The sequence below is a fragment of the Cebus imitator genome, unplaced genomic scaffold (assembly GCF_001604975.1).
Source record: "Cebus imitator isolate Cc_AM_T3 unplaced genomic scaffold, Cebus_imitator-1.0 Scaffold96, whole genome shotgun sequence".
Classification (NCBI taxonomy): Eukaryota; Metazoa; Chordata; class Mammalia; order Primates; family Cebidae; genus Cebus; species Cebus imitator.
Window position 1 is genome coordinate 3,301,721 of NW_016107411.1, and position 23,007 is coordinate 3,324,727.

The window sequence follows — 23,007 nt, forward strand, 5'->3', positions numbered from 1 at the left end:
ACTTGAACCCAGGAGGTGGAGGTTGTAGTGAGCCAAGATTGCACCACTGCACTCAAGCTTGGGCAACAGGGCAAAAACACTCTGTCTAAAAAAAATAAAAGGAAAGTAAAACATTAGGGAAAAAGAAGTCTGTATTTTTAGGAGATCCAAAAATGTTGAGTAATTTATCTTAGTGGGGCAGGATTTATCTTAAAGAAAATTCACATTAAAAAAAAAAAAAGAAGAGGAATAAAAAGACTCATGTAAGTAGCCATTCTCCTAGAGAAGCTAGGAGTGAGCAGAGAAACTGGTATTTCAGCACAACCAGTAAGGATCCAGTTCTTTCAGGCTCTGTGGAAGTCTCCAGCTGGGTAGCTTTTCAGGCATCAAATATGCATACACCTATGTATGCATAAATGCATATACAGTTTCCATTAGATGTGTGTATGTGTACACGTATGTACGCACATTTATGCAGGTTCACAATTGGGGTACAGAGTACAGGCAAGAAAACTCTGCCTACATAATCTGAAGAAACTAGACATTCATGAGAAGTCCATTTGTGAAATGTATTACTAATAACATTAGAAAGAAGCTACAGAGGAAGGGCTCTCACCTTAGCTCTTTTCCTGGCATGACCATGGTTGGATGTCCGCCTCTGTTAGAAGGGAATTGGAAAATATTAAGGTGGAAGAAAATCAACATGTAAGTTAAAAACAATACATGTTTATGAAGAAAATGCACTAACTGTAAAAACCATTACAGTAACAGCCAAACTATGATGAGGACCACATGATATTGGTTTCTCCCTACAACCTACACCTCTAACAACTGTGACATGAAAGGGACTACAGGCCATCTATAGTCAAATAACCATTCACCATTAAGTTAAAGAATCAGAAGATGATCTAAAGGTCCCTGGTTCGATCCCAGGTTAAACAAAAAAGAGGGAAAAGAAAAAAAAAAAAAAAAAGAATCAGAAGATGGTCAGATGTGGTGGCTCATGCCTGTAATCCCAGCACTTTGGGAGGCCAAGGTAGGTGGATCACTTGAGCTCAGGAGTCTGAGATCAGCCTGGGCAACAAGGCAAAATCCCGTCTCTACAAAAAGAAAAAAAAAAAAATTAGCCAGGTGTGGTGGCATGCACCTATAGTCCCAGGTACCTGAGGGGCTGAGGTGTGAGGATGGCTTGAGCCTGGGAAGCAGAGTTTGCAGTGAGCTGAGATCGTGCAACTGCACTCCAGCCTGGGTGACAGAGCCAGACCCTGTCTCAAAAACAAAACAAAAACCATTAAAAAAAAGAGTTGGAAGACACTGATTTTGTTGGCCTATTTCACAGACTGATAAAAGTTACTTTTGGACAAGCCATGGTATCCTGTCCTAGGATGCTTCTGGAAGCATCACTACCATAGCATGAAAGAGTGTTTTTTTCCCAAGCCTGTTCACAGAAGCCTATTTAATCCATAATAGATATGAAATATGGTTCCTAACCATCACTTATGATAACATCTTTACAGGACAACACACACATTCATAGTTCCAACTTGAGATACCCAAAATATCTGTTCCTATAGCTGCAGAAATGGAATGAAGAGTCTTCTTCCCAAATGCCTCCCTCCCTGAGTATCCGGATACAAAGAAGGAAGCATAAAAGATAGAGATAAGACCTCCAGAGCAAAGCGGAGATAGTGGATAAGGGGCAGGATAGAAGCTGAGGAAGATAAAGAATGAGGGCCTAAGGTGGGATGAGGGAAGGAAGAGCTAATTAATTAATAAGATTTGTAAACATCTGAGAAGTCAAAATCAGGGCTTTTGGGAAGAGGATGGATAGGGTTATACATGGGGATGAGGCACTTAGGAGTTGTGAGATGTTTGGAATGGAACTCATTGATAACTGGGGCATAGAGGGAACTGAGGCAGGAGGATAGGGGAGGGGAAACAAGTCAGAGGCAGAGTACCAGCATGGCCTTGGGTAGGTGAGGATTTCTCTTTTCTTGTTCTTCTTCACTAGTTAGCAAATAACACGGCCACAATGCAAAATGGAGAACTGAGAAGGTGGATGGAAAGAATAAGAAATGATGGTGGATCTGCTCAGTGGCAAGATCTACTGCAGTAGGGGAACACTCATAGTCCAGAAACATGAAGCAGCATTTGTCACTACTTTTTCAATTAGGTAATACATACACAAGGCACAAACATTAAAAAGGCATAATGGGGGCATATACAGAACAATAAGTTTTTCACAACTGTCCCCCAGATACTTGGTTCTCTCCTAAATGGTCAACCAGTACTGAAGTTCTTTTGGATATATCCAGGTATCTTTTATGCATATATAAGCTTAGTGTATGTGTACACACAGGTTTTTTAAAAACCAAATATACCGGCTGGGCATGGTGGCTCACACCTGTAATCCTAGCACTTTGAGAGGCTAAGGTGGGCAGATAACCTGAAGTCAAGAGTTCAAGATTGGCATGGCCAAAATGGTGAAACCCTGTCTTTATTTAAAAAATACCAAAGTTAGCCGGATGTAGTGGTGGGCACCTGTAATCCCAGCTACTTGGGAGGCTAAGGCAGGAGAATAGCTTGAACCTGGGAGGCAGAGGTTGCAGTGAGCCGAGGTTGTGCCGCTGCACTCCAGCCTGAGTGACAGAGTGAGGATCCATTTCAAAAAATAAATAAATAAAAATAAAATGAAATATAAATTTTTTTTTAAAGCCCAAATATATTGTACCTACTACTGAGAACCTTGTTTTTAAACTTTTTTTCCATGGGTGTCATTCTAAGGAAGATGTACCCTTTTTTTTTCCTTTTCCTTTTTTTTTTTTCCAGATTTACCCCATTTTTAATGGCTACATAGACTATACCATAACTTATTTTACCAGTCTATAATGTTTCTGACCTTTTGCTAGTATAAACAATGACCATATCATTGAATATATATAAAAATAGTATATCTGTAGTCCATTTATAAGTTTTTTATAAAGTATTGCTAAATTGCCCCTCAAGGTACCAATTTAGACTTTTACCAACAATATATGAATGAATCTGCTTATTTCCCAGAATGGATAGTTTTAACAGTGAAACATATATTAAAAGCCTAATATACACCATGTTATCATGCTAGCTACTGGAGGATACGGAGATAAAAGGCACAAACCTTGTCAAAAAGGAACTCATAATCCTGTTGGAGAAGACAGACAAATAGACAATTACAATACAGTACATTAAGTGTATTAGAGAGGTACTCATGGAGTGCAACAGAAGCAAACAGCAGAAGCGTCTAATTCAGATCTAGCAACCCATAGATTCATACATTTACAGATATTGAGTGCCTCCTATGTTGTTCAAGGCACTGTATTAGGCCTTAGGGATACAATGGTGAGCCAAAACCGATCTAATCCTGGGCCTCATAGAGTTTATAGATCTGTGAGGAAGACAGACATTAATCAAAGAATTACAGACTTCCAAAAGGTGAGCAAGGTTTTCAAAAAAGGCTTCCTACAGAAAGACATCATCTGGGTTGAGTTTTAAAGGATAAATAGGCATTAGACAGTTGCTGGTAGGAGTGGAAGTTGGAGGAAGCCAGGATAAGAACACTAAGGTGGGCATTTCCAGGCAGAGAAAGCATGTACAAAAGCTTTCCCCAAACTTTCAGCTCCTATTTATAACAGGGACCAAGGAATCAGATAATGCTGATGCATTGGATGTCAGAGGTGAAGGCTGACATGCAGAGACTAGGTCCCAATATACCATGCTGAGAAATCTTACACTTGGCTTAGAGCAGTAAGACACACAGAATGTTTGAAGAGAGTTAACACAGGCAGCTCTTTATTTCCCAACCATCTTTCTAAAACAATATGGTAAATTTATCAAAAGGGATTACAAGTTTAAAGGCAAAAAGCCCAACCAGGAGGCCATACCACATTGGCTATTTAAAGGATGTTCCTGGCTGGACACGCTGGCTCATGCCTGTAATCCCAGCACTTTGGGAGGCCGAGGCAGGTGGATCACCTGAGATAAGGATATCAAGACCAGCCTGGCTAACATGCTGAAGCTCTGTCTCTACTAAAAATACAAAAATTAGCCGGGCGTGGTGGTGGATGCCTATAGTCCCAGCTGCTTGGGAGGCTGAGGCAGGAGAATTGCTTGAACCTGGGAGGCAGAGGTTGCAGTGAGCCAAGATTGTGCCAAAGTCTGGGGGACAGAACAAGACTCTTAAGAAGAAAAAAAAAGGACACACCTAAATTCAGTATGTGTTGAGGACTTGCCCATTCTAAATAGAATCTCAGAATTTACATTTTATAGCATTGTTTCCATGCAAAAGATGTTCTGAGTTTCACTTGCTGATCCCAAGGATATATCTCACATATTATATGTAATGAACGTCCCCTTTCCCCAAACTTTTCAGTTCCAATTCATAACAAGGACTTCTATGAAAAGACCACTTAGATTCTTGCAGAGACGTCCAGGGTGTGAAAGTGGGGAAGGCTGGAGAAGCAGAAATGTTCTTTATTATCAGACAGAGTCTCACTCTGTCACCCAGCCTGGAGTGCAGTGGCGCAATCTCAGCTCACTGCAACCTCTGCCTCCCAGGTTGAAGTGATTCTCCTGCTTCAACCTCCCGAGTAGCTGGAATTACAGGGACATGCCACATGCCCGGCTCAGAGCAGAATTTTTGTGCTGATGAAGGTGTAATTGCTATGTTGGGAAATGGACAGAGAGTAGAGTGCTTTTTTTTTTTTTTCCGAGACAGAGTCTTATTCTATCACCCAGGCTGGAGTGCAGCAGTGCGATCTCAGCTCACTGAAACCTCCACCAGGTTCAAGCAATTCTCCTGCCTCAGCCTCCTGAGTAGCTGGGATTATAGGTACCTGCCACTGTACTTGGCTATTTTTTGTATTTTTAGTAGAGACAGGGTTTCACCATTTTGGCTAGGCTGGTCTTGAACTTCTGACCTTGTGATCCGCCTGCCTCGGCCTCCCAAAGTGCTGGCATTACAGGCATGAGCCACTTCACCTGGCCGAGTGTAGAGTGCTTTTTAAGGTACTGGATCCAGGGTGGCTGAGAAGACTGAACACTTTGCGGAAGAAACGTGAACTCCAGTAGATGGCAGCAGCAGCTTCACCTGCTCTACCAGCAGCAAAAGGAGTCAAGTCAGAGGGGAGGCAGGTCCCCTCTAAACCCCTGCTCATTGTATTTGTATTTCCAGGTGAAGACTTTTTTTTTTTGAGACAGAGTCTTGCTCTGTCACCTAGGCTGGAGTGCAGTGGCGTGATCTCCACTCACCGCAACCTCCGCCTCCCAGATTCAAGCATGTTTCCTGCCTCAGCCTCCCGAGTAGCTGGGACTACAGGCACACGCCACCATGCCAGGCTAATTTTTTGTATTTTTAGTAGAGACAGGGTTTCACCATGTTGGCCAGGCCGGTCTCGAACTCCTGACTTCAAGTGATCCGCCCACCCAGGCATCCCAAAGTGCTGGGATTACAGGCATGAGCTATTGTGCCTGGCCTGAAGACCTTTTTTAAAATTTTTTTTTTGAGATGGAGTCTTGCTCTGTCGCTGAGGCTGAAGAGCATTGGCGTGATCTTGGCTCATTGCAACCTCTGCCTCCTGGGTTCAAGCAGTTCTCCTGCCTCAGCCTCCTGAGTAGCTGGGACTACAAGTGACTGCCAACACGCTCAGCTAATTTTTGTGTTTTTAGTAGAGATGGGTTTAACCATGTTGTCAGCATGGTCTTGATCTCTTGACCTCATGATCTGCCTGCCTCAGCCTCCCCAAGTGCTGGTATTACAGGCGTGAGCCACCATGCCCAGCCCTGAAGACATTTTTAAACCAAGTGAGTGTCCATAAAGGGTATAAAACCCACAGATGGGCTGGGCGCGGTGCCTTATGCCTGTAATCCCAGCACTTTTACAGGCTGAGGTGGGTGGATCACCTGAGGTCAGGAGTGAGTTCAAGACCAGCCTGGCCAACATGGTGAAACTCCACCTCTACTAAAAATACAAAAAATTAGCTGGGCGTGGTGGTGGGCACCTGTAATCCCAGCTACTTAGGAGGCTGAGGCAGGAGGATCGCTTTGAGTTCCGGAAGTGAGGTTGTAGTGAGCCAAAATCGTGCCATTGCACTCCAGCCTGGGCAATAGGAGCAAAACTCCATCTCAAAACACAAAAACAAAAACAAACAAACAAAAAAACAACATATAGATGTCCCTTCTTTTCTGCCTAGTTTCAAGAGGTACACAAAACAGGAATTCAGAACACCATTTATAATTGTCTCCTAAGAATAGAATAACTTAGACCCAAAAGTTCATTTAATTATTATCTTTCATGTGACATGACAGCACATAATGAAACATTCATCAATTATCTGTCCTGAATATTTAAAATTCATTATTTGTATCAGTGGAGGCTGGAAGTACAGCTGGAACAGTGGCAGAATGTCTCCACAAACTCTGGAAGGATGGGCAGGGAATGACAACTCACATATAATAATGGAAAGAAAAACAGCCAGGGAAGAGACTGGTGGATTGTAAGAGGAAAAAACAGTAGAAAAGCAGGCAGCCAGAGAACAACATATCTCAGAGAGTTGTCTAATTTAAATTCATTACTTTATATTGGTGCTGTTTTAATCTTTAAAGAAGACAAGCCTTATGTGAATTGAATTGTCTAGAAAAATTATGCTTCAAGTTTCTAGACCCTCTAAAATGTTGTTGTTCCTGCTTTTTAATCTAACCTCTTGCTAGTGTTAATGGTCTGTCTCTTGACTTATAATAAAATCAGTTTTCACCCCTGGGCATCAAGGAAAGGATTTACAGGGCTTGAGTAACAGAAGAAACCAGCAGTGACCACAGAAGAAGGACTCTAACAGGTAGATAAGAAAAGGCTCAGAGTTTGGGCTGGCCAGGCAGAAACCAAAGAAGAACTTCTGGAGGAAGTTTGGCTGACTATCTACTACCATTATTTCTGTACTACAGTATGAATTTGGATGAAAAACAACAATTTGGCAAACAAAGAGTGAAATTCCTTTTACTCACATTTACTAAGTGGCAAGTTCAGAGGCTATTTCTGACCCAGAAAATGCTGACTGCTTTAACACAACCAGGATATGAATTTAACAGTGTGGGTAAAGCCAGGAAGCTTAAGTTTTATAAGTGTATTGTATGAATCATTTTATGACTTGTTAAATATGTGTTTGTATACAGTTTATTTTTTGGTATTAATTACCAAAAAAAGTCAAAATGTAGCAAGAACCAGTGAACTCAGACCCAAATGGATTAGGGATTTTACTGTCCTGTTAGGTTTCACTGTGGACTATATGACAAAAGGGGTGGTAAACAGGATATCCAAAAAATAAAAATAAAAAAAGACAAAAGGGGAAGATTTTTTTTTGAGAGCTGAAGTTGGAGTTTTTAAAGAGAATAAGTGTTTGTAAAAATGACTGGTTCTTACACATTTCCACTTTTATTCAGGTATAAAGAATGTTGGCTGAGCACAGTGGCTCACACCAGTAATCCCAGCATTTTGAGAGGGAAAGGCAGGAGAATCATTTGAGGCCAGGAGTTTGAGACCAGCCTGGGCAATACAGAGGACCCTGTTTCTACCAAAAAAAAAAAAATTATTATTATTAGCTGGATGTGGTGGCACATACCTATAGTCCCAGCTACTTGAGAGGCTGAGCCAGGAGGATAACTTGAACACAGTAGTTTGAGGTTACAGTGAATCATAATTGTGTCACTGCACTCTAGGCTGGGTAACCCTATCTCAAAAAACAAACAAACAAACAAACAAAAAAACAAAACTGTGCATATAATGCACTTCCAATCCTTACCTGTGTCTCCTGACGTAAACTGGTATCTTCACATTCTTTCTCAATTTCTTCCTTACTTGGAGTCTTAGATATAAACTTGTTTTTGTTTACAGATTCTTCCACCAGGTTTTTTTCTGATTCTTTCATTATTTCCAGGGTCTCTTGAGTAGTGTTGCTGTTAGACATGTTCTTCAACAGAATACAGTGGCCTCTATGGACTCCTAAAGAAACATCAAAGGCATTAAGCAGGAGGTGTGTACCCATACTTAACAAACACACAAGACTTGTACTTCACACAGGTACATTTTTTCCAGCAGCCTTCCTATAGCCCAGAAAAGAGTTCTTCAATAAATGCTGTTCCTGGGTTCATTTCTTAAAAAAAGAAAAAAGCTTTATTGAGGTAAAACTGACATACAGTAAACTACATATATTTAAAATGTATAATTTTATATTATGACACATGCATTCACCTGTGAAACCATGACCCCAATCAAGACAGTGAGCGCATTCATCATGCCCCAAAGTTTTCTCATGTCCCTTTATAATCTCTTCCTCCCTTCCCCACAACCCCCAGCCAACTACTGATCTGTTATGTCACTACAGATTAGTCTGCATTTTCTAGAATTTTATATAAATGGAATCAATCATATACTGTCTGGAATCTTTCACTCAGCATAATTATTTTGAGATTCATCAGGATTCAGTTCTAAAGTACTATGAGCCCTTCGGGCACTTTCTTTTCTCCCCTTGTTTCATACAGAAAATTTCTCACATTTCTAGCTCATTCCCTTCACCCACTAGATTCTCTCCAGAAAGAACTATAAAGCTCCTATTGACAACTAGAAAGGAATACTCTCCTTTCCCAAGGAAGAACTTTCACAGCTACCACAAACCCACAACACTGTTATCAACTTCAAGCTACTCCCCCTTCCAAAAAAAGTAAAATCAGACAATGCTTAGTTGTAGAATCTACAGAATTATATATATACATATATATATATATAGAGAGAGAGAGAGAGAGAGAGTCTCACTCTCTCACCTAGGCTGGGGTGCAGTGGCACAATCATAGCTCACTGCAACCTTGAACTTCTAGACTCAAGCAATCTTCTCATCTTTGCCTCCCAACTAACTAGGAATACAGGAATGTGCCTGGCTAATTTTTAAGATTTTTTTTTTTGGTAGAGATAGGGTCTTGGTATATTGCCCAGACTGATCTTGAACTTCTGGACTCAAGTGATCCTCCCGCCTTGGCCTCCCAAAGTGTTGGGATTACAGGTGTGAGCCATTGCATCCAACCTTAAATTCTTTCCTTTATCTTAAGCAAGCTGAAAAAGCAAGAGAACTTTGTAGACATCTGTCCTTCAGAAAGATTGGGTCTCTCCCTGGAGGAGGAATCTTTACTTTGCTATACACTATTTGGATTTGGTCAATCTACTGTCTCCTAGTGATCTATAGTGCAGGGATGGCTGCTTCTTTATCACTTACTATCACTACCTGGGAAATCCTGTAATGAAGCCAACACAGTTCTTCCACCACACACTAAGAAACAGAAGTTGATACTCTATACAGATTCATGTCCTCAATTGCCCAAGTCAAACATGTTTAGCTCCAACAATAGTTTGCAGAGGTTTCTCCGTATACATTACTGACTGTACTTCAACCCTAAAGATTTCTTTCCTTCCTTTAAAAGATAAGACTGGAAATTCTCCCAGATATCACATCTATTCTTAGATTTGACCTCCCATAATCTTCCCCTATTCCCCAAAGAACTCATTTCTGTAATTTTCTGAAAGGCCTGCTAGCCTCTGGGAAAACGGGAACAGGATTATCTCACTATTTATGAAATAGTCTTAATTGTTATATAGTTGCTCCCTATAATAAATTATGAACTGCTTCAATCTTGATCCTAAATCAGTCTTAGAGTCACAGAAAAATTAAGTTTACTTCTTTTAATCACATGATAAGCCTTTAGTATTTTTCTCTTTTCCAAGCTTAAATAGCCTCAAATTTCTTTTTTCCACCCAACAAAATTCCTTTGTGTCTCACTTGTCCCTTCCAAAACCAGTCACAAAAAGGAAACAGAATTACAGTTTAATTAATATCCATCTCCCAGCGCCTGGGGATAAGGTCTCCTTCCCTGATCATGTGTCCTTAGCCTGAGCAATTCACCTTCCTTGGCCTCCCAAAGTGCTCTCATCGTAGGTGTGAGCCACCATTCCCAGCCAACTGACTAAATTCTTAAAAGTGGGTAGTTAAATCAGTCTGTTTTATGGGTATCTGTAAGAACCTAAATTTTAAGTCTTTCTGTTTCTCCAGTGAATGAAGCCATGTGACTCCGTAAAGCTTGAGGTTGAATATATGACCATATTCTACAGATGAAAAATCATTTTTTGTTTGCATTCATGGTGTTTTGGCTGAGAACAGTGCTTGGACACTGAAATTATTCCAGGTATCCAGATAGTTGATCTTTTCCTAACCCAATGTGAAGGAGAGCTGCAAAGTTGTCATTCTGATTTGAGGAAAATATACCCATTTGGTAATTAAGGCCCATCCTTGAAAAAGAAATAAACCACTGCTGTTCCTTGCACTGTGGCTTAGGCCTGTAATCCTAGCACTTTGGGAGGCCAAAGCAGATGGATCACTTAAACTCAGGAATTTGAGGCCAGCCGGGGCAACACGGCAAAACCCTGTCTCTAAAAGTAATAGAAAAATTAGGCTGGGTGCAATGGCTCACACCTGTGATCTCAGCACTTCGGGAGGCCAAGGTGGGCAGATCACCTGAGGTCAGGAGTTCTAGACAAGCCTGAGAAACATGGCAAACCCCATCTCTACCAAAACTACAAAAAATTAGCCGGGCCTGTGGTCCTAGCTACTTAGGAGGCTGAGGTGGGAGGATGGCTTGAGCCTGGGAGGCAGACATTACAGTGAGTAGAGATCATTCCACTGTATGCCAGTTTGGACAACAGAGTGAGACCTGTCTCAAAAAAAATTAGTCAGTCATTCTACTGAGACCACCGGCCTCTTGAAGAGCTGTATAAAACAAAGTATTCTTACACTAAGAAAAAGGAAGCAGCAGAGGGAAGGGCAGCTCCCCAGATTTCCCTGTTCTTCCACACTCATTAATCTAACCCAGATTTCTTTTGGCACTTGTCTTCCCTTAAGGAGACATGATCAGGGAAGGAGAACTTATCTCCAAGCCCTGGGAGATGGATATTAATTAGATAAACCAATTGTGGTAATTCTGTTTCCTTTTTGTGACTGGTTTTGGAAGGGACAAGTGAGACACAAAGGAACTTTGTTGGGTGGAAAAGGTTTCCTACTTTATTTAAAGCCACTGGAAGAAACAGTTATCTCCTACCAAAGGTGATCTTGTATGCAGATGATACCTGGACTGTGGCAGCACCCTGCTGACACATGGAAGATGGGGGAGCAGAGAAAATAAGGCTGCACTCATCCTTTTTTTTTTTTTTGAGACAGAGTCTCACCATATCGTCCAGGGGTTAGAGTGCAGTGGTGCAATCTTGGGTTACTGCAACCTCCGCCTCCCAGGTTCAAGTGATTCTCCTGCCTCATCCTCCTGGGTAGCTGGGATTACAGGGTTGCACCACCACACCCAGCTAATTTTTTTTTTTTTTTTTTAAGATGAAGTCTCACTTTGTTGCCCAGGTTGGAGTGCAGTGGTGCAATCTCAGCTCACTGCAAACTCCGCCTCCCAGATTCAAGTGACTCTCCTATCTCAGCCTCCTGAGTAGCTGGGATTATAGGCGTGCATCACCACACTTGGCTAATTTTTATATTTTTAGTAGTAGAGATGGCGTTTTGCCATGTTGGCCAGGCTGGTCTTGAACTCCTGACCTCAGGTGATCTATCCACATCAGCCTCCCAAAATGTTGGGATTACAGGCATGAGCCATTGCACCCAGCCTGGTCTTAAACTCCTGACCTCAGGTGATCTGCCTGCCTCAGCCTCACAAAGTGCTGGGATTACAGACATGAACCACCTCACCCAGGGTTTTTCTTAGACAGGGTCTCAATCTGTCACCTAGGCTGGAGTGCACTGGCATAATCACAGCTCACTGCAGCCTCAACCTCTGGGACGCAGGTGATCCATCCACCTTATCCTTCTGAGTAGCTGGGATTACAGGCACCCACTGCCATGCACAGCTAATTTTTGTATTTGTAGTAGAGATAAGGTTTTGCCATGTCACCCAGGCTGCTCTCGAGCACGTGGGCTCAAGGAATCCACCTGCCTTACCTCCCAAAGTGCTAGGATTAAAGCCACCATGCCTGGCTGGAGCCTGCATCCTATATGCTGTGATTAGACAATAATTAGTCAATCGGGACCCTCCTTATCTCTGGGCTTCCTGATATGTGAAGTCATAAATCCTCTTATCATTTAAGCTATTCTGAGTTGAGTTTTTATAGCAGAATCTTGAGAGATAGTAAAAAAAAAAAAAAAAAAAAAGTATATTAAGAGAGGAATGGATCAGGCGCTCACACCTGTAATCCCAGTACTTTGGGAGGCTGAGACCAGCCTGGCCAGCATACTGAAACCCCATCTCTACTAAAAAATACCAAAAAATTATTAGCTACATGTGGTGGCAGGCACCTGTCATCCCAGCTACTCAGGAGGCTGAGGCAGGAGAACTGCTTGAACCCGAGGCAGAAGTTGCAGTGAGCCGGGATCACACCATTGCGCTCTAGCCTGAGCAACAGAGTGAGAGTCCGTCTCTTAAAAAAAAGAGGAAAAAAAATAAAAGAGAGAGGAATGGCTGGGCAAGGTGGCTCATGCCTGTAATCCTAGCACTTTGGGAGGCCACGGCAGATGCTTCTTGTGAGGTCAGGAGTTCGAGACCAGCCTGGCTTATATGGTGAAACCCCGTCTGTATAAAAATTTGCCAGGCGTGGTGGTGCCCATGTGTAATCCCAGCTATTTGGGAGGCTGAGAAAAGAGAATCACTAGAACCCAGGAGACGGAGGTTGCAGTGAGCCAAGATCGCAACATTGCACTCTAGCCTGGGCGACAGGGAGAGACACTGCCTGAAAAAAAAAAAAAAAGAGAGAGAGCAAGGAACTACCTGGACCAGACAGAGAAGCCCAGCTCTTAAAATGATCCTATTACATCTGTATTATTACTATAATCACCATTTTACAGACAAGTAAACTGAGGCACAGAGACATTAAATAGTTCACTTAAAAGGGCACACAACTGGTATATGGCAGATCCAGGGTCCGTCCTCCCTTCCTCTCCCTTCCCTTCCCTTCCTCTCTCTTTCTCTCTCTATCCCAGGATGTAGTGCAGTGGTGCAATCTTGGCTCACTGCAACCTCCCCGGGTCCCAGTTCAAGCAATTCTCCTGCCTCAGCCTACCGAGTAGCTGGGATTACAGGGGTGCACCACCATGCCCAGCTAATTTTTGTATTTTTAGTAGAAATAGGATTTCACCATATTGGCCAGGCTAATCTCGAACTCCTGACCTCGTGATCTGCCCGCCTCGGCCTCCCAAAGTGCTAGGATTACAATCGTGTCACTGCCGCTTTCTTAAACTTTATACAATCCTGCGTCTAAGGGGAGAGATGGTCAAAGATCAGAAAGGAAAGTTTACCAAAAACACAAAGGAATCATGGAATCTCACTGAAAGGGTACTTAGAAGCTTTCTCATTCAGCTCCATTTTTATTTTATGTATTTATTTATTTTGAGACAGAGTCTTGCTCTGTCACCCAGGCTGGAGTGTAGTGGCATGACCTTGGCTCACTGCAACCTCTGACTCCCAGGTTCAAGTGATTCTGTTGCCTCAGCCTCACGAGTAGCTGGATTATAGGCGCCCGCCACCACGCCCAGCTAATTTTTGTATTTTTAGTAGTGATGGGGTTTCACCATGTTGGCCAGGCTGGTCTTGAACTCCTGACCTTATGATCCACCCACCTTGGCCTCCCAAAGTGCTGGGATTACAGGTGTGAGCCACTGTGCCCTGCTTTTTTTTTGAAGCGGAGTCTCACTCTGTTGTTCAGATTGTAGTGCAGTGGCATGATCTCAGCAACCTCCACCTCCCAGGTTCAAGTGATTTCTGGCTAATTTTTGTATTTTTAGTAGAGATGGGGTTTCACCATATTGTCCAGGCTGGTCTCGAACTCCTGATCTCAAGTGATCTGTGCACCTCAGCCTCCCAAAGTGGTAGGATTATAGGCATGAGCCACCACGCCAGACCTTAGCTCCATTTTTCTACATCTATAGTCCTCCGTAATTAGGTTGTTGACTCATTAGTAACTCTGAAAAATGTCCCTGCCTGTATACGTCTTAGTGAAGGGAAAGTCTTCACCTCCAGAAACAAACCATTTCTTTTTGGAACACTTTCCTTTACAGAGGCAAAATTTACCTCTTTGGTACTTCCTCCCACTGGCCCCTGTTAAGCCTTCTGTGCGAGTCATAAAGAACAAGCTTAATCTTGCTTCCATATCAGCCCTTTATAAAAGAAAACTTTACCTTACTTCCCTTTCTAAACATTCTCAGCTTCTTTAAGTCAGGCTTTCGAATGACATGGCTTTAAGTCTCTTTACCATTTTGCTTCTAGGATAAAAGAAACTGCCCTGAAGTAGACAGAGGTAGTAATGAGGTGTCACACTGTTACTAATCCAGAGTTAAGATCCACTGGAAGATAAACTAAGCATAAAACCGTATTTCTTAGGCTGAGGCTCTCTTTTGCTTTTCAAAATAACCTTTAGTTAAGTCATTTCCAGTCCTTTCATCCAATGCAGAAAGCTTTCCTTACTCTTGGGGCATAAAGGTTCCTGGAAACAATTTTTTCTGGGCCAAAACAAAAGCACAAGTTGCAGCTGAGGTAAAGGCAATTTACTAACTTTAAAAAGCCTTAAATAGCTAAAATAAAGCCAGTAGTAGGTTAAAAGGCAGAGAAGCAATTCCACTCTTAATGGTTTATTTGGTATAGAGAGGAAATTAAGAGTTTGGGAGGCTTTTGCTGGGAGAAGAAAGGAACTATTTTGTATGTAATGGTGACTAGAACAAAGCAGACATTAGGCTCCCAGGAGGACCTAGATGCGTGCTTCCCTACAACCTATTTGTGTACAGTGTGCATTTCATCCAGGCAAATAGCACAATTTCAAAGGCAGCATGTCTCCTGAGGATACTCAGTAGCTCAAAGCTGCACAGAGGGGACTATGAGATGGGGGGGATGGGACAGGAGGAGAAGTGAAGAAATAGGGGTAATACAGTGGAGGATGATTGGAAGCCAAGATAGAGCAATTTTTTTCAGGGAGAATACTGCATATTCCTTATAAATTTTTTGACTGCTAAGGTAAGTATCTTCCAGAACAGAGTAAGATTATATATCCTTCCATCAATTTGTAAACAACTTTCTAGGCACTGAGCCAAAAGGAATATGTTATATAGGGAACATTCAGAGACGGAAAGATAATTTCATTTTCTCCCTTTTAATCTAAAAATGTTTAAAATTTAGGGCTCAGGAGAATGGATAAGCAAATCTAACATTATTTAATAATAATAATAAAAAGATTGAACTATAGGCTGAGTATCCCTAATGAGAAAATCTGAAATCTGAAAGAGTCTAAAATACAAAGCTTTTGAGTACCAATATGATGCTCAAAGGAAGTACATAGGAACATTTCCAGTTTTGGGTTTTTGGATTACAGATGCTCAACTGTAATATTCCAAAATCCAAAATGTGTGTGTGTGTGTGTGTGTGTGTGTGTGTGTGTATACACACACACACACACACACACACACACAAAATCCAAAAAATCTGAAATATAGAAAGTCCCAAGGATTTTGGATAAAAGATACTCAACCTATACTGTACAAACTGAGACACACAAAAACATGAATGGGGCCAGGCATGGTGGTAGCTAACGCCTATAATCCTAACACTTTGGGAGGCCAGGGCAGGTGGATCACCTGAGGTCAGGACTTTAAAACCAGCCTGACCAACATGGTAAAACCCCATCTCTACTAAAAATGTAAAAATTAGCAAGGCACAATAGTGCATTCCTGTAATCCCAGCTACTCAGGAGGCTGAGGCAGGAGAATCGCCTGAACCCAGGAGGCAGAGGTTACAGTGAGCCGAGATCAAGCACTCCAGGCTGAGCAACAAGAGCAAAACTCTGTCCAGGGGTGGCGGGTAGGAACATGAATGGATCTCAAAACTACTATGATAAATGGAAAAAAGCAGACTCTCCTCCCCACTCCCTGCCATCAGAACACATACTATATATGTCCATTTATATGAAGCTTAAGAACAAGCAAAACTAACCTACAGTGATCAAAATAAGAAAATGGTTGCTCAGGAGTTGAGGGGTAAATACTGACTGAAAGAAAAAGAAGGGACCCTCCAGGAGTAATGGAAATACTCGGTTTTATTTGAGGCAGTGGTTACATGAGTGAATACAACTGTCAAAACTCATTAACTAGGCCAGGTTTTATGGCTCACACCTGTAATCCCAGCACTTTGGGAGGCCAAGGTGGGCGAATCATGAGGTCAGGAGTTCAAGACCAGCCTTTGGCCAATATTGTGAAACCCCGTCTCTACTAAAAAACACAAAAATTAGCCAGGTGTGGTGGTACGCACCTGTAGTCTCAGCTACTAGGTGGCCCGAACCTATAGTCACAGCTACTTAGGAGGCTGAGGCAGGAAAATCACTTGAATCTGGGAGGCAGAGGTTGCAGTGAGCCGAGATCGGGTCACCGCACTCCAGCCTAGGTGACAGAGCGGGCCTCTGTCTCAAAACAAAAACAACAACAAAAACCTCATTAACCATTAAAAACTCAATGGTTAAGATCTGTGCATTTTATTATACATTATTTAACTACACCAAAAAACAAATGAACAAAAATATTCCTTTAAGAATCAAACAGTGGGAACAAAACATCCACAGGGGTTAAGTGGTAGATTAAAAACAAAACAAAACAGTCTAGGTGCTCCTGTGTCAGAGCCTTTTCTTCCATTCTTCGACAATGGAAATTAGGAGAAAAGGAAAAGGTGCATGATTTACTGAGGTTTATTAAGCATGATTATGAGTCTGGTGCTTTATGTACCTCAACTCACATCCACCAAGTGCAGCTAAGCAACCTGATGAAGGTTCCATCACTAAGTGGCAGAAACAGACCAGAACCTCCATGTTGTCTGATTCCAAAGTCTACATTCTTTCTTGACTTTTCTTTTTTATTATTATTATTATTTTCCTTTTATTCATTATTTAATCCTAACACAACTCTTTGTTAGGGTATTTTCCAGTTGTAGAAACCAAAACTCAGAGAAATCCAGTAACTTTCACAAGTCAATACAAGAGAGGCAATGGTAGGATTCCAACCTAGCTGTGTCTGATCCCAAAGTTAAAGTCCTAGGTGTTCCAGGGTGGTTGGTCATTCAGAAGCAGTCTGGGGTGTGGAGTGTGGGATGGAAAATGTGCCTAGACCTGAGGCCTCTGAATATCAGTGAGGGGACATATTTTTGAATTCAAAAATTAGACTTATAAACTCTCATCTTTCCCCTCAACCTGGGTCCATCCTTCATGACTTTAATTTTTTTTTTTTTACAGTTTATTGAGATAATCTTACTCAATATTCTCAAGGTATCAAGTGTTATCTCTATTTTTTAAAAAAAGATACCAACACTCAGAAATATTAAGTAAACTGTTGAGGGCCATACACTACATGCAAAGAGCCAGAAATCAAACCCAAGTCTACTTAGTTCCAAAATTCCATGTTCTTTCCATTACAGTGTCAAAACAAAGGAAAAAAAAAAAAAAACAGGATAACTGCATGCCTGAAGAGGTAAATGTCTAACAGCCCTTTGGAAAAGGATAGGAAGGAAGGTCCTGTTGGGTTATAAATAAGAGATATAGGTCTAACTCTTCATTCTTTTCAAAAAGAAAAAGTAGAATATATGGGAATAGAGTATAAAGTATTTATGAAGCACATAAAGCTACAGGTATATGACGGCCACCAAGCCCTTTAAGGACTGTAGAAGTACTATCATAGGCTTCGCTAGTATTAACAATAACAACAAAAATAGTAACAATAGTTGTGCCAATTTTCCAAATCAGGGAAGCATGAAAATCATTCTGTTATTTATTTATTTAAGATGAAATTTTGCTCTTGTTGCCCCAAGCTGGAGTGCAGTGGCGTGATCTTGGCTCACTGCAACCTCTGCCTCCCAGGTTAAAGCAATTCCCTTGCCTCAGCCTCCCAAGTAGCTGGGGATGCAGGCATGGGCCACCACACCCAGCTAATTTTTTGTATTTTTAGTAGAGACGGGGTTTCACCATGTTGGCCAGGCTGGTCTCAAGCTCTTGACCTCAGGTGATCCACCCACTTCGGACTCCCAAAGTGCTGGTATTATAGGTGTAAGCTACTGCACCGGCCTGAAAATCATTCTGTTCCATAACTACAAAAGGATTCACTGGTGTGTACGGAAACCCACAAGAGCTGGCTGGTGACCAGAGCAATTCCTTAGACAAAGTAAAGAGAGAAACAAGATTAAAATGTTCTGGACATGTACCCTCTTTCTTTGCTCAATATCTGTTATGGCTGTACTTGCCTTAAAATGAGAATTGTAGGTGCTTTGATCAACGAAGTAAAGTGCTGGTTTGACCCTGTTACAGTTTTTGTCAGCTTCTCTACATTCTTCGCCAAAAATGCCCTTTAAACTAAAGTGAAACAGAACAAACAGCCTCCTCTTTCAAACAAAGAGAAGCAGAGGGTCCTTCCTCTCTACTGCTTCCATCTTCTCTAGCTTTATCAAAGTAATGCCACTATGCAGAAAGCATTACAGAATCTTGGGGATGAAAAGACCCTGAAAGTTCACAGAGTCTTTTCCCATCCCCATAGGAAACTCTTTCCAACTCAACCCAGAGAAGACATCTGACAAAGAAAAAAGAATCACAATTTATCTACCTTCATGGCACTCTCAGGATGCCTTCTGTTGCTAAATTAAATGCCAGGGAACTAAGTCTATTCTGCCATAACCGATGACCTTAGAAGTCAATGCCACCACCACCTCTCTCTCTCTCTCTCTCTCTCTCTCTCTTTCTGTATTAAAACAATCTTTCTTTCTTTTCTTTCCCTCTTTTTCTTTCTTTCTCTTTCTTTCTTTCATGCTATGGTACAATCTCAGCTCACCACAACCTCCACCTCCCAGGTTCAAGCAATTCTCCTGCCTCAGCCTCCCCAGTGGTGGCATTACAGGCGTGCACCACCACATCTGGCTAATTTTGTATTTTAGTAGAGACAGGGTTTCACCATGTTGGCCAGGCTGGTCTCGAACTCCTGACCTCAGGTGATCCACCTGCCTCGGCCTTCCAAAGTGCTGGGATTACAGGCACAAGCCACTGTGCATGGCTTTCAAAACCTAACATCAAATGTGAAATTGGCCAGATAAATTAGGTAACAACAATCTGATTTCAAAGAAAAAATTGGAAATCTGTAATAATCATTAGTCCTCAAGCCTCTGCTGCAAAGGAGAAACTGCTACTTATTCTCCAATATCCAATCATCTCTGTTGTAACAGAGCTGCTGATTTTAAGCTGGGGCACACAGGTGCCTGGGGAAAGCTACACATATCCTAATCTCCATTGTAACTAAATGAGAATATAAGTTACAGTCCATGAGATATAAAAAGTAGTGTTATGGGCTGAACACATGACATCCCCCACTCAGTTCCTGTGTTAAAGTCCTAACCCCCAGTACCTCAGAATGTGACTGTACTTGGAGACAGGTCTTTAAAGAGGTAATTCAGTTAAACTGGATTAGGGTGAGCCCTAAGCCAATCTGACTATTGTCATTGTAAGAAAAGGAAAACTGGACACAGAGGTACACCAGACGCATGGTGCACACAGCGGAAAGATCATGTGAGGACGGCGAGAAGGTGACCATCTGGAAGCCATGGAGGCTTCAGGAGAAACCTAACCTTGATCTTGGGCTTCTAGCCTCCAAAACAGCAAGAAAATACATTTATATTGTTTAAGCCACCTAGCCATGTATTCTTTTGTTATGGCAGCCCTAGCAAACAAATACAAGTAGTAAATACAACTTTCATAAAGTATCTTTTGTGTGTGTGTGTGTGTGTGTGAAACAGAGTCTTGCTCTGTCACCCAGGCTGGAGTGCAGTGGTATGATCTCGGCTCACTGCAACCTCCACCTCTCGGGTTCAAGAGATTGTCCTGCCTCAGCCTCCTGAGTATATGGGATAACAGGCGCACATTACCATGAGTGGCTTATTTTTGTAGTATTAATAGAGATGGGGTTTCACCATATTGGCCAGGCTGGCCATGAAGTATCTGTAAAGGAAGTGGGCAGACCTTCACTTCATCCCTAATTCTTTCTGGCTTGAATGTGAAAGTAAAAGCTAGCATTCCAGCAGCCATTTGGACCCTGAGATAATACCAGGGTGAAAATGATAGACATAGATACCTAGGCCCCTGATTAGACCAGTCCTGGACTGACCACCTCTGGGTGGTTATTTTTTGTTTTTTTTTTTTTAACTAAGACACAGGGTCTCACTTTGTCACCCCTCCTGGAGAGCAGTGGTGTGATCATAGCTCACTGAAGCCTTGACCTCAGGCCGAAGCTATCCTTCCACCTCAGGCTCCCAAGCAACTGGGACCACGGGCATGCACAACCACCCCCAGCTAATTTTTATTTCTTTTTCATAGGGATGGGGGTTTCCCTATGCTGCTTGGGGTTTCACCATGTTGGGCAGGCTGGTATTGAACTCCTGACCTCAGGTGATCTACCTTGAATTCCTCAAGCAATCTTGCCACCTCAGCCTCCCAAAGTGCTGGATTACAAGTGTGAACCACTTGCCTGGTCTTTTTTTTTTTTTTTTTTTCTAAACAAATTGAAGGTTTGTGGCAACCGTGTCAAGCAAGTCTATCGGCACCATTTTACCAACAGCATGTCTTCACTTCATGTCTGTGTCAAATTTTGGTAATTCTTGTATTATTTCAAACTTTTTTCTTATTTTTATATGTGTTATTGTAATCTGTGATCGTGATCTTTGATGTTACTACTGTAAATTGTTTTGGGGTACCATGAACTGTGGCCACGTAAGACTGAACTTAATAAATGTATGTGTTCTAACTCCTCTACTAACCAACTGTTCCCCTATCTCTCTCCCTCTCCTCAGCCTTCCCTATTCCCTGAGATGCAACAATATTAAAATTAGGCCAATTAATAACTCTACAGTGGCCTGTAAGTAAGAGTTCAAGTGAAAGGAAGAGTCACACATCTCTTACTGTAAATCAAAAGCTAGAAATTACGCTTAGTGAGGAAGGCATGTTGAAAGCCAAGACAGGTCAAAAGCTAGGACTCTTGCGCCAAGCAGTTAGTCAACTGGTGAATGCAAAGGAAAAGTTCTTGAAATTAAAAGTGCTACTACAGAGAACATAAATGGTAAGAAAGTCAAACAGCCTTATTGCTGACATGGAGAAAGTCTGAGTGGTCAGGACTGAAGATCAAATCAGCTACAACATTCTCTTAAACCAAAATCAAATTTAGACCAAGGCCCTAACTTTCTTCAATTCTATGAAGGCTGAGAAAGATAAGGAAGTTGGAGAAGAAAAGTTTGCAGCCAGCAGAGGTTGGTTAACAAAGTTTAAGGAAAGAAGTTGTTTTCATAACCTAAAGGTGCAAGGAGAAGCAGCAAGTACTGTTGTAGAAACTGTAGCAAATTATGTAGAAGACCTAGTAAGAAAATTGATAAAGTTGGCAATGCAGACAAAGAGTCTTTTATTGGAAGGAGATGCCATCTTTCATAGCTAGAGAGGAAAAGTCAATATCTCATTTCAGTACTTCAAAGGACAGGCTGACTGATTCTCCTGTTAGGATCTAATGCAGCTGGTGACTTTAAGTTGAAGCCAATATTCATTTACCATTCTGAAAATCCTATGGCCTTAAGAACTATGCCAAACCGACTCTGCCTATGCTCTAAAGATAGAACAACAAAGCCTGGATGACAGCATACCTGTTTATATAGCATAGCTTACTCAATATTTTAAGCCCACTGTTGAAATATAGTGCTCAAAAAAAGAAAATATTCCTTTCGAAGTATTACTGCTCATTGACAATGCACCTAATTACCCAAGAGCTAAGATTCATATGTACAAGGAGATTAATGTTATTTTCAGGCCTGCTAACACGACATCCCTTATTCTTCAGCCCATGGATCAAGGAAATCATTTAGACTTTCAAGTCTTATTTTTTAAGAAATAAATTTTGTAGGGCTGGACGCAGTGGCTGACACCTGTAATCCCAGCACTTTAAGAGGCTGAGGCAGGCGGATCACCTGAGGTCAAGAGTTCAAGACCAGCCTAACCAACATGGTGAAAGCTCATGTCTACTAAAAATACAAAAATTAGCCGGCCACTGGGAGCCTATAATCCCAACTATTCCGGAGGCTGAGGCAGGAGAATTGCTTGAACCTGGGAGGTGGAGGTTGCAGTGAGCCAAGATTGCACCATTGTACTCCAGCCTGGGCGACAGAGCAAGACTCTGTCTCAAAAAAAAAAAAAAATACATTTTGTAAGGCTATAGCTGCCATAGATACTGACTTCTCTATGGATCTGGGCAAAGTAAATTGAAAACCTGGAAAGGACTCACCATTCTAGGTGCCATTAAAAACATTTGTGATTCATGGAAAGAGGTCAAAATATCAACATGAACAGGAGTTTAAAGGAAGTTGATTCTAACTCTCCCAGAAGACTTTGAGGGGTTCAAGACTTTAGCAGAAGTATCTGCAGATGGGGTAGAAATAGCCAGAAAACTAGAATTAGAAGTGGAGCCTGAAGATGTGACTGAATTGCTGCAATCTCATGGTAAAACTTGAATGGATGAGGGGTTGTTTCTTATTGATGAGCAAAAAAGTAGTTTCTTGAGATGGAATCTACTCTTGGTGAAGATGCTGTGAACACTGCTGTAATGATGACAAAAAATCTAGAATATTACATAAACTAAGTTGACAAAGCAGTGGCAGGTTTTGAAAGGACTGACCCCAATTTTGAAAGACATTCAACTGTGGATGACATGCTATCAAACAGCACCGTATGCTCTAGAGAAATCTTTCATGAAAGGAATAGTCAATTCAGTAAATTCATCATCTTTTTTTTATTTTTAGAAAAAAGGGTTTCTCCATGTTAGTCAGGCTGTTCTTGAACTCCTGACCTCAGGTGATCTACCTGCCTCAGCATCCCAA

The 23,007-nt window shown here is 41.7% G+C and overlaps 1 protein-coding gene across 25 annotated transcripts in view; it reads right to left on the minus strand.

Annotated features, from left to right (window-relative positions):
• Positions 1–23,007, minus strand: part of R3HDM2 (R3H domain containing 2) — a 188,332-nt gene that overhangs the window by 50,891 nt on the left and 114,434 nt on the right. For 10 of the 25 annotated variants that reach the window (XM_037741218.1, XM_037741219.1, XM_037741220.1 and 7 more), the window contains 3 exons: positions 7,813–8,008; positions 3,137–3,164; positions 596–637 (listed from right to left, as the gene is read on the minus strand). In XM_037741218.1, coding sequence (XP_037597146.1) covers positions 596–637; positions 3,137–3,164; positions 7,813–7,973 — 231 coding nt within the window. In that variant the 5' untranslated portion in view covers positions 7,974–8,008. Of the gene's footprint in view, positions 1–595; positions 638–1,142; positions 1,287–3,136; positions 3,165–7,808; positions 8,009–10,644; positions 10,666–12,395; positions 12,415–23,007 lie in introns of those variants that run through there. The other 15 variants (XM_037741229.1, XM_037741227.1, XM_017536194.2 and 12 more) reach the window with 5 other exon arrangements.